The sequence below is a fragment of the Erythrolamprus reginae genome, chromosome 5, assembly GCF_031021105.1.
Source record: "Erythrolamprus reginae isolate rEryReg1 chromosome 5, rEryReg1.hap1, whole genome shotgun sequence".
Classification (NCBI taxonomy): domain Eukaryota; kingdom Metazoa; phylum Chordata; class Lepidosauria; order Squamata; family Dipsadidae; genus Erythrolamprus; species Erythrolamprus reginae.
The window spans coordinates 85,714,920-85,727,499 of record NC_091954.1 but is presented as its reverse complement, the minus strand read 5'-3'; the positions used below and the strand labels follow the sequence as shown (position 1 = coordinate 85,727,499).

At 39.4% G+C, this 12,580-nt stretch overlaps 1 protein-coding gene across 2 annotated transcripts in view; it reads left to right on the top strand.

The window, feature by feature from the left end:
* SLC9A9 (solute carrier family 9 member A9) overlaps positions 1-7,376 on the top strand; it is a 280,377-nt gene extending 273,001 nt beyond the window's left edge. For both annotated transcript variants that reach the window (XM_070753367.1, XM_070753366.1), the window contains exons 15-16: positions 3,537-3,642; positions 6,855-7,376. In XM_070753367.1, coding sequence (XP_070609468.1) covers positions 3,537-3,642; positions 6,855-7,076 — 328 coding nt within the window. In that variant the 3' untranslated portion in view covers positions 7,077-7,376. The remainder of the gene's footprint in view (positions 1-3,536; positions 3,643-6,854) is intronic.
* Positions 7,377-12,580: the final 5,204 nt, after the last annotated feature.

The following is a 12,580-nucleotide window of genomic DNA, read 5'->3' as shown; positions in this document are numbered from 1 at the left end:
AGGTTGGGGGCAATTCTAATCTCCGGGGGGAGTTGGTTCCAGAGGGCCGGGGCCGCCACAGAGAAGGCTTTTCCCCTGGGCCCCACCAAACGACATTGTTTTGTTGATGGGACCCGGAGAAGGCCCACTCTGTGGGACCTAACTGGTCGCTGGGATTCATGCGGCAGAAGGCGGTCTCGTAGATACCCTGGTCCGGTGCCATGAAAGGCTTTATAAGTGATGACCAACACTTTGAATTGTGCCCGGAAACTGATCGGCAACCAATGCAGCCTGTGGAGTGTTAGTGTTACATGGGCATTTTTGGGAAAGCCCATGGTCGCTCTCGCAGCTGCATTATATTAATTATATTATATTATATTATTATATTATATTGTACTATATTACATTATATTATATTATTAAGATTCTGAGACTCCTGTTTCTTGGCCCTGCTTACTTCAAATGGCTGACAACACATTACTCCAAAATTTGAACCATTCCATTTCCCCCAAAAATTTGCAAAACGATGGTCCATATTTCTTTGTGGAAACATGGAATGAAAGTTTTCAAGTTGGCATTTTAATTCAATCATATGCAGACTACTTTTCATTATTTCCCTCAGAATTACTCAGTAAAGTTATTTAACATTCAGTTGCACATGCATATATGATTTTACTTTAATAATTCTCAAATGTTAATTGACTGTTTCGTTGGCTGCTGCAAGAAGATCACACAGACTGATTGCAAACAACAGTGACAACTAATTTCATGAAATAGTAGCTAACAATGGTGCATTGAAATACCTGCAAGAAATACTATTTGCCTGCAAGTAAGAACTGGTGGAATGACAACAAAGACAAAACAATAAAATAATAAAGAAGCTAAAGTGTTCCTGGACTTTAGAATTCAAACAGGCAAACATCTGCCATACAACTTAACAATTATCAATAATAAAGACAAAGAAAGTCTGGATAGTGGACATCGTAATATCTGGGGACAGCAGAACAGAAGTGAAAGAACTAGAGAAAGTCACAAAATATAAAGACTTGCACATAGAAGTAGAATGACTGTGTCAAAAGAAAGCAAAGCTAGCACCAATAAAAATAAGTCCCTTGGATGCAATTCCAAAACATCTGGAGTATCACTTGAACACCGCCGGCATTGACCAAAATCACCATCAGTCCATGGCAAAACTTTACTAAGTACAGCTTATACCCTATGATGATAACATTATTTAGCCACAGCATCACTGATCCTTCTAAGGATTTGATAGATAGACAAAAGGGTCAAATCCAATCTAAATATCTGGATGGCTGTGCAACCAACTATAAAGACTATAATATCTAAGGCAGTGATGGCGAACCTATGACACGCGTGTCAGCACTGACACGCGTAGCCATTTTCGGTGACACGCGGCCGCCGGAGAAACGGAGCTTTAGGGAGTGCAATTGCAACCACAATTATTATTATTATTATTATTTTTCCTCTCCCCTTAATTAAGAGGCCAGGCGATTTTCTCCCGGCCGATATTTGCGATGGCTGGGAGGGGCGAGAACACCGCCTCCCAGCTGGGCGTGCCTGCGCGGAGCGGAGGCTCGCCCACACGCTGCCTTTGGCAGCACAAGCATGCCTGTCCGGCCGGGGGAAGAATCACCCCGGCCGGACGTCAGTTTCAGCTGGGGGGGCGCCGCCTCCCAGCTGATTGGCGCGGCGCCAAGCATCGGAGCCCACCACGAACGGTGGTTGGCTCGCAGGGGCCGCTGGGAGCGAGGGGAGGGGTTGCAGGCCTATTTCAGGGTCTGGACCCCTCGCCCTCGCCCCTCTGCTCCCTGTTCGCCTTCCAGAACGGTGTTACAGGAGACGGTGCTAAGGTAAACCCTTACCGGGTTATTAATTTGTAATTTAAAAAAATCATGCTGGGCTCGCAAAAAAGAGAGTCTGAAAAAAACCCCTGCGTGGACGTCGCGCCATTTGCTTCCTCCTTTGGTGGCTCATAACTAGATTTTTACAACCCCCCACCCCCCTTGATAAGCTTTTTCTTGAATCTGAACAGTTTGGGGGTTCGCCAAAGAGAGAAAAGTGAACGAGAGGGAGAGAGAAAGGGAGGAAGAGAGGAAGGAAGGAAGGAAGGAAGGAAGAGATAAATATGAAGGGAGAGAGGGAGAAAGAGAGGCAGGGGAAGAGGGGAAGGAAGGAAAAGAGAGAAAGAGAAAAAAGTGGAAGGAAGAGAGAAGGAAAGAAAGGAAGGGAGAGAGAGAGAAAGAAAGAGTGAGAGAGAGAAGATAGGAAGAGAGAGAGAGAGAGAGTTTTAATAGTAATAGAGTTTGGTTTTGTTTTATTATTAATTTCTTTTAATAAAAAAGAAGGGATTTGTTATTTATTTATATTTATATTTATTTTTTGTTTGTTTATCTGTCTATCTACCTACCTACCTACATACCTACCTACCTATATATATATATATATATATAAATATACTTCTATGCCGCCCAGTTTTTTTCTCAAGGTGACACACCACCCGAGTTATGCTCAGTTTTTTGGTGAATTTTGACACACCAAGCTCAAAAGGTTGCCCATCACTGATCTAAGGCATTTGGAGGGCATAGGTTTGAGGAAGATTAATATAGATTATATCTAGCTCAAATCAGATATTACTAAAAAGATACAACTTACCATGTGTGTTGCATTGACTAGTAAACACCTATAGGAATACATCCCAAAATTGAGGATTATGTGGAAGACTTTGCAGCTATAGTTCTCAACATAAAGCTACAGACAACTCTATTTTTCTTATGGAGACTGGCTCTTTTTGACATTGCCAGCATGATTTTATAGAGGAGCTCTCTGACTTATGTGGTAAGTTGCACATTTCTTCATAAACAGAATCCTTGATTTTGCCCTTTTAGAAGTATGATGGAATGAAGCATACTGTATATAGACCTGACTCACATATAACATTAAACCATAATGTGCTTTCTTTGATCTCAGCAAAATATATCAACCAATACCTTATTACTTAGTTTTATGTGCAACCCAAGTCACAAAAGCATAGTCAAGAAACCATGGTGTAAGAAATTCTGACTCTCTGTGAAATATGAAACTGCACAATTTTCTATATGTTTTAATGCTACTTTTTCTGTTACAAGGATGATGAACTTTGAAAACATTGGTTTGCAGAAGTACTCTAATGTTTTTGCATCATTCTAGGTTTGCAATAGACATTGCTTTATTTAATTGATTTGTACAGCTTCTAATAAATCAAAATACTGAAATAAATGTCCAGCATATATACAATACTATACTATATTAATAAGTATAATATTGTAATTTAATGTAATGTTATACACACAGACAAACACACACACATGTGTATGATAGCCTGTAATATTAAACCACAATATGCTCTTTCCATTTTTTTAAATGTTAATGATAACTCTCCATGTCTGATGTTTTATATATTACATTATTATTATATATTTATGCATTGCTACGATTGCATGGCCTAAATAGAATCAGTTGTGCATATATATGGAAATAAACCTTAACAGATTCCACAGATATTTAAAGCCGATCCTCACCCATGCTGGCCCACCACTCACTACCACTTTACCAGAATGGTGTAATCCTGTGGCCAGATTGCTGACTAGCCCTCGAGCTTATGAGGTAAGTATATATTTCACATGCACAATGCTCCAATATTTTTGACAGGATATATTATATAACTTTCACTCTATGTAATGTTGACACCTGGATTTTTGTCCTCAAATTAATATAATATGGGATTTTTCTTCTGTCATCCTTTAGACCAGTGGTTCTCAACCTGGAGGTCAGCACGACTGCTTCACAGCGGTCACCTAAGACCATGGGAAAAGAAAAGGCACCTTGGGATTTATTTTTACAATCCCACCAATCAGGCATTTACAATGGGGTGTCCCTCTGATCTTCCTGCCAATCAGCTTAAAGCTCTGTTGGGAGAATTGGTGCTAGACTTATGGTTGGGGGTCACCACAACATAAGGAACCATATTAAGGGGTCAGGACATTAGAAAAGTTGAGAACCACTGAGTAAAAGAATTAGTCTTCGGAGAGGGGCAACATACAAATCTAATAAAATATTATTTATTATTATTATGAGTTCTTAGTCTGGGTTTTTCTAACGTCTTGCATGACAAAACTGATATTTTCAAACTGAATCAAAGGGACATTCAGAATGGAAATATATTGTGACACATATAAAGTAATTTTATTTCATTATTTTATAATTAAAGTCTCCTTCAGATCAAGCTCAAGTTATCAAGCGATGATCACTCTTAAATACTGGTTTGAACTCTAAACTTTTTCAATTGTGTACCATTTTAAACATAATGTGGAAAACAGCTGATACCCATGGAGATGAATGTTCGATGTAATAGAAAAGCTTGCAACCAGCATCAACTTGTTCCCACGAGCTGCTTTTAAAGTTGTTTAATATTGTTTAAAGTTGTTTAATATTGTTTAATATTAATATGGGTTAAATATTCTTTTGAAAATCAAGGTTGGCAGAAGAATTTAGCCAACCATTTACCTGCCAACCCTTAAATCAAGCCTGATTTGAGGACTAAATTTGGATTTTTGTAAAGTAGATACAGTGGTACCTCTACCTAAGAACGCCTCTACTTAAGAACTTTTCTAGATAAGAACCAGGTGTTCAAGATTTTTTTGCCTCTTCTTAAGAACTATTTTCTACCTAAGAACCCAAGCCCGGAAAAATTTCCCAGGGAATTTGAGAGCGGCACGAAGGCCTGGCCAGTTTCCTGCCATTCCCCCTGCCTTTCTCTCTCTGGCGCAGTGTATGTGAGGCAGCTTTGTGCCGGGTGTATGGGAGGCAGCTTTGTGCCGGGTGTATGGGAGGTGCATGCTCCTCCTCGCCGCCTCAGAGTCCCTCTTTTTTTTTTAAGCCTTAAAGTTTTGGATTTTTTTGATTCCCCTCACCTCACCTTTTTCCTTTGGCAGCGACTGTCTTCCTCCTCTTCCTCCTCCTACCCAAATTCCGAGCTTTTATTTCTTTCCTAATGGGTTTGCATTCATTATTTGCCTTTACATTGATTCCTATGGGAAAAATTGCTTCTACTTACAAACTTTTCTACTTAAGAACCTTGGTCACGGAACGAATTAAGTTCTTAAATAGAGGAACCTCTGTACATCCTTGCCCAACCTGGACAAACTTGCAGATCATCAACCGGGCAGGCTGCTCAGTGGAGTAGGGTATTCCTAATTTATAGAATCTTCTGTCTGCCATTCCATCATTCAGGACAGCCCCAACAACCTCACACTCTTACTGGTTTGAATTAGCCATAACATTATATCTTGTACTTGGAATATAATGTATATTTAAGTGAGACATGTATTTTATATACCAGTGTGTACAGGGGTACCTCTATCTAAGACCTGCCCTGCCCCGCCACAAGCGTTGCCTTCCCCCACCCTTTGCCCCTTGCTCGCCTCTCATGCCGACTCCCACAACCACCCGTGTTGCCTCCGTTCACCCCAAGAGTGAGAGGCGAGCACAGCAAGCAGGCAGTGGGGGGGCAAATGGCGGCAGGCAGTGGTGAGCGGGCACTTACTTGTTTGCCCATTTCTGGGGGGGGTTGCTTCAGCACATGCACAGAAGCAAAAAAACCCAGAAATCGCACTGGCGTGTGCACGCACACACAAACACAAGGGGGGGAGAAGTGGGGGCGCACTCCCAGCCCATTCCAGTAGGGCCAGGAATGGTAACTCGCTCCTGGTTACATCCCTTTTATTCAGGAGTCGCCCTTCTACTTCTTCAACATTTTTCAGTCAACAGCCATATTGTCCCCAGAATAATCTCTGGAAAGCACATGTTGAATGGGCCAATATAAGTAGCAGAGATGGCCCGAGCCAAACTAAATTTTGTCACACTGGCACTTCTTTCTCTTCCTCTCTCTCTCCATCCTATTAGCTATCTTCATCTGAGAGCATTTCTCTAACTTTCTCTTTTTGAAACAGTACATTATATGGAAGGAACATGAAGTTTTTAGCAGACAAGTAATCTTACAGAGATCTTTTCAAGTTAGACTCAAAGATGTAATCTCTGATTGCTACTCATCTCTGATCAGTATAGATAAAACATGTGTACATTGCTTCCTCAGGGACAAGAAAGTTCTAGCTTCCGCAGGCAATTTATAAAAATTGTCACTTGATAGCGAGATACATCCAATATAAATGTAATAAATAAAATATATTTATATGAAGTAAATATTAATTACTTTTTAAATAACATTAAATTCTATGTATTGTTATAAACTTAAGAAATAGGGGTATCTATTTAATCTAGAGAATTGTTTCACATTTCTGCCATTATGTATTCTACCGCACGAATCCCAGCGGCCAATAAGGTCCCACAGAGTTGGCCTTCTCTGGGTCCCATCGACCAAACAATGTCATTTGGCGGGCCCCAGGGGAAGAGCCTTCTCTGTGGTGGCCCCGGCTCTCTGGAATCAACTCCCCCCCAGAGATTAGAACGGCCCCCACCCTCCTTGTCTTTCGCAAATTACTCAAGACCCACCTTTATCACCAGGCATGGGGGAATTAAGATATTCCTTCCCCCTAGGCCATTACAAGTTATGCATGGTATGTTTGTGTGTATGTTGTTTTTTATAATGAGGGTTTTTAGTTGTTGTATTAATTGGATTGTTACATGCTGTTTTTTTATCATTGTTGTTAGCCGCCCCGAGTCTGCGGAGAGGGGCGGCATACAAATCCAATAAATAATAATAATAATAATAATAATAATAATAATAATAATAATAATAATAATAAATAAGCCAACGTTAACTCTTTGGTTTCTCTATTCTTTATTATAACAACACATAGGAGCAACTGAAGGATGAAGATGGGGACTTTATTGTCAATAATGATGAATTGACCCTGAATTACGATGCTTCAGATCACTTCCCTGTGCCAATCCAGAACAGAACAGAGTCATCTCATCCTGCTGGGAAAGAAAACATCTGTGATGGTGATCTTGGCTTAGGAGGATATGAACTCCACTCCAAACCTGCTTCAGGTCAATCTCAGTTTGGTTCCTCAGCCTGACGTCCATTAGAAAATATATACTGCAAATATCAGACACAGAAGAAAATTACATTTATTTTTCAACATTAGCAAGAAGGACATAAACAGAAAAGAAGCAAGACCTTGCTAAATCTCACCTTAAAGTTTGAAAGAATGAGAATTTTTAATAATTCATAAACGTTCTATTACTGGACTTAACTTTTCTGATAGTGATCATTTTAACAATGAAAACAAAGGCATCACCTGTCTATTAATGGGACATTGCATTTGTGCTTGTGAGCTGGATCATGCTTGTTTACACATGCAGAAAACCTTTTGAATATTTTTTTTAAAATTGGATTTATATGCCGCCCCTCTCTGAAAACTCGGGGCGGCTAACAGCAATCATAAACAGTGTACAATAATAATCGAATACTAAAAGCGAGTTTAAAACCCCTTAATATAAAAACCAAACATACATACAAACAAACATACCATGCATACAATTGTAAAGGCCTAGGGGGAGAAGGAATCTTAATTCCCCCATGCCTGGCAGCAGAGGTGGATTTTAAGTAGCTTACGAAAGGCAAGGAGGGTGGGGGCAATTCTAATCTCTGGGGGGAGTTGTTTCCAGAGGGCCAGGGCCGCCACAGAGAAGGCTCTTCCCCTGGGCCCCGCCAAGCAGCATTGTTTAGTTGACAGGACCCGGAGAACACCCACTCTGTGGGACCTAACTGGTCGCTGGGATTCGTGCGGCAGAAGGCGGTCCCTGAGGTAATCTGGTCCGGTGCCATGAAGGGCTTTATAGATCATAACCAACACTTTGAATTGTGACCGAAAACTGATCGGCAACCAATGCAGACTGCGGAGTGTTGGTGTGACATGGGCATGTTTAGGGAAGCCCATGATTGCTCTCGCAGCTGCATTCTGCACGATCTGAAGTTTCCGAACACTTTTCAAAGGTAGCCCCATGTAGAGAGCGTTACAGTAGTCGAGCCTCGAGGGGATGAGGGCATGAGTGACTGTGAGCAGTGACTCCTGGTCCAAATAGGGCCGCAACTGGTACACCAGGCGAACCTGGGCGAACGTCCCCCTCGCCACAGCTGAAAGATGTTTCTCTAATGTGAGCTGTGGATCAAGGAGGACGCCCAAGTTGCGAACCCTCTCTGAGGGGGTCAGTGATTCTCCCCCCAGGGTAATGGACGGACAGATGGAGTTGTCATTGGGAGGCAAGACCCACAGCCACTCCATCTTGTCTGGGTTGAGTATGAGTTTGTTGACACCCCTAATTATTCAGGAAGAGAGACAATGAGAATTTAGTGAACTAGTACATGCTTCCAAAATCACGGATATATCACTATTGTTTCTCTCTTCCCACATAGCACCCTTTGTTATGATTTGCTTTGATTCCAGCAAGTGGCAAAATAATATTTTCTACTGTAGTCTATCAGTAAGTGGTCCACCAGAACTTCTTGTTAATATTTGAGGTGCTGAAATTTAAACATATCAATTATAGAGACCTTAATTTTACCATAATAGAGAATGATTGTTAGTATAAATAGAAATGTCACTCGCTCCTATCAATCCTTTTACTGCTACTCCTATGAAACAGATCATAATGCAAATACTGTGTGCTGACTTTCCTCAGATTTGCTGATATTCTGTGCTAATACCTCGAGTCTGGCAGGACAGAGAACATGAGTATCACACTCAAGATTTCTAAAATAATGTCTGCTACATTTCTGCTCATTTCCATTACAGTAAGACATGAAAGAGAATTAGTTAGTATGTTTACATGGAGGAAAAATGTCAACTGAATTGTTCATTATGAACAAAAGTGCTTAGAATATCAGGAAAGCTGATGACAGCCCTCCAATATTTTTTTCCTGAAGGCAGTGATCTGTATATATTACAGACTGACCTCTTGAAATAGCTCCAGTATGGACAGAATCTTCTGGTTGCACTTGCAATCCTTTCATATCCAAATACAACTGCCTTATAGTTGGCCCATATAGTTATGTACGTCCAGGGGTGGGCTACTGCCGGGATGGGGGGTACGCAGTGGGATAGCAAAAATGGAGCTCCACCCCAGAGCTCCCAATTTGCACTGAAAGATGTTGAAAGAAAATGCAGGGCGTCCTGCATAAGCCACGCCCACAGTGTGGTAGTAAAAATTTTGGTAGCCCTTCCCTGTGTACACCTACTCCAGTTGTTTATTTTCAATGTTTTAATCCTGCCTGGAAACCGATTGGAAGTGAAATATTTTGCATGTCATGTATATTTTATTTCTGAGCTACTATCTTCTGCAGCCATCCATGACCATACCACATTTCCATCTTAATGCTTAGTATAGTGTTGCACTTAGCATATATTCTGGGTTATTTAGCCATCCTCATGCAGTCTGATGGGGGAAAATTACTTTTAAATGTTTGCAATTTCAGAAAATGCTCATGGGTAGGTGAGGTAGAATTCCTGCGTGTATTTTAGTGATGCGGTGGCTAAAATGAAGGTGTGTGAGTTCTTATTTTTCCTTGCATATTTATCTCTCTAACAAGAACTTTTTCAGATTAATGAGCATGACAAGTCAAGGAAGCTGCAAAATGATAAGAGATATCTACCAGTAAGCAACACTACCAACCACTACATAACAATACATTAAGCTGAAAAAACTGCCTGAAGAATTTCAGCCGATACTTAGAATGAAATGAAAAAGCAAATATTACCTTGACAGAAAAAGAAATATTTCTGATTATTGACAAACCAATTTTGACACAGTGTTAACTCAGTATCTGCTAAATAGAAAATGGCTGCAGATTTGCAGAAGATCTGTAGAAAAATTTAGAACTGCTGGTCAGTACATCAAGATTTTCATTGTTTGAGTCCTGGGAGCATATGATTTGTTGTCATCCAAGATCAGCTACTATTTCTGTCCTTTCAGTTAAAAAGAAAGTATTTAACAGTAATGCATAAGTTCAAGTATTGTGTTGTTCTATTATTTTGGTTCATAAAGCATATTTATTCAGGTTCTTCAAAACTTATGTTTCAAATAGATTTTACAAAACCAGAAGTCAAGAGTTGAGAAATGCCAAGAATCCATGTAGGTCATGCCCTTCATCCTTCATACTGTATGTCACCTGTAAGATTTTTGATCATATGCATGACTTTAATAAGATGAAGACAATTGCCTCTTTGCAATTATATTTTTGAGTATTTTAATGTGAAGTATTTTTAGGCAAAGGGATATGATTAGAACTGATCTCATGTAATGGATCATGTGCCTCAACATTGCTGCTTCATAACAATTTCTCATAAATTATGAAAAATTGTTTCTCCTTTTATTCAATATCAGCACATGGATTCTTCAGCACTTACACACCAATTGGCATGAAGCATTTGACAGTCTCGTATTGAATACCACAAATACATGCCAAATGGTATGTATTTACATATCCATTTCCATTAAAACCACTGTCCACTGTCACATATCTAGAACATAGAGAAATGCAATTTTATAGCAAACAGTTCTTAAAATCTCATAATACTGCACACTTAAATGGTGCGCCTGTATTCTAGCATAGAGTACGGCATGTCTAGCTTTTGGATAAATTGCCTAAATACTGCATGTAGTTTTTGGCATCCACGTTAAATTAATGATTACAGCACATAAGATTCCCTCCCTAAGAGCTCAGTGTTTCTCAACTTTAGTGGCTTTAAGATGTGTGGGACGTCAACTGCCAGAATCACCCAGCCAGCAAGCTAACTGAGGAACTCTGAGAATTGATATCCACGCATCTTATAGATACCAACGCTGAGAATCACTAAGGTGGCTAATAATATTAGTGATCTCACACACGTTTTAGCATATGTCAAGAAATGGCAATTGAAATCTGTGAACTGACGGATTATAACCCTATAGTTGCATCTTTTCAATTATCTGGCCTCCTGTTTATTCAGCTTGTCTACTGAAGGTTAAAATAGTGAGGACATACTTTAAATTCAAGCAGAAATTCAGCATGTTCAACTGTCGAATTCATCTTTAGTTTTTCACATTTTGAATGGTAAATTTTGACAAATTCAATATCAGAAGGTTCATAAGAGATCAGTTTAAATGCAGCATATTTATAGGATGGTGCTTTCAAGAATGTTCTTGTCACATGTTTAACCCTCATATTGTATAATGCATTTCCACAGAGATGCTATCTCATCTCAGGAATTCAGCATGAAGTTCCTTATTAAACAGCTGTGAAAAAGTTATTGTTGCATATGCCAAGCAGTGTATGAGCCGGTGTGGCGCAGCAGGTAGAGTGCTGCACTGCAGGCCACTGAAGCTGACTATAGATCTGAAGGTCAGCGGTTCAAATCTCATCACCGGCTCAAGGTTGACTCAGCCTTCCATCCTTCCGAGGTGGGTAAAATGAGGACCCGGATTGTGGGGGCAATAGCCTAGCTCTGTTAAAAAGTTCTATTGCTAACATGTTGTAAGCCGCCCTGAGTCTAAGGAGAAGGGCGGCATAAAAAACAATCAAACAAACAAACAAACAAACAAATAAATAGTGTAGTTTATGAAACAAAAGCTCCCAATTTTAGAAATGATGCCAGGATTGTAGATAACATACCATATCAGAATGATTGTAAAATGTAATAAATTTTGATTCAATCATTGATGAAAATGGCAATAAAAACTTATACATAATCAAATTTTAATCCTCCCTTTTCAGTCTTGCTGTACTATTACATTTAATCAATTGCTAGTTGAATGGGATTGTACAGCGATCATGTTAATCATAAACTGAAACCAAAAATTCTAAGATCAAAAATTGACATGTTTTATTTAATTCTCTTTCAAAAACATGAATCAGACTCTTTTAAAGAAGCATACTTCCTACAATGAAAAATATATTTTTACTATTCTGATAATTAATCCTAATGAAAAAGTCTGGTCTATATATTTACCATTTTCTGAGACATACCTGGCTGTTTTGGCAGAAGCAGCAAGAAAAGAAATGAAGCAGTCGACATGTCAGAATATTTATGGGACTTAAGACCCCAAGAATAAAGAGGCTGCTTGCTGGTTGTTTCAGGAAAGGAAGGAATGTTTATACCATATAATAAATAAATGAACAGATGAGAACTCTCTTACCAAAAAAACTTCAAGTCCATGCAGAATTCCTTTAAAATGTACAATTAAAAAGTCAAATACAACAAATATAACTCAATACAGGGATTGTATCTCAGTACGGTAGAACCTCTGGTCACAACCATAATTCGTTCAATAACTTTGGACCCAAACCTAATTTTGAAAATTTGTTGCTTACAAAAAATTATGTGGAAGGGAAAATCAGCACCAAAAAAAATATTATGATTTTTTTGGTTAGAGCCCAATTCTGTCACAGTCAGAAGCTTTCATGACCAGAGGTTCTACTGTATAAGAATTAAGAATGATTGGATTATGTTTTGTTGTGTTTAAATCTGTAAACATTATGGAAAGAGCATTGTGTTAGATACAGTTTATGGATAACTCCTAACCAAAAGAGAAATATATTAGG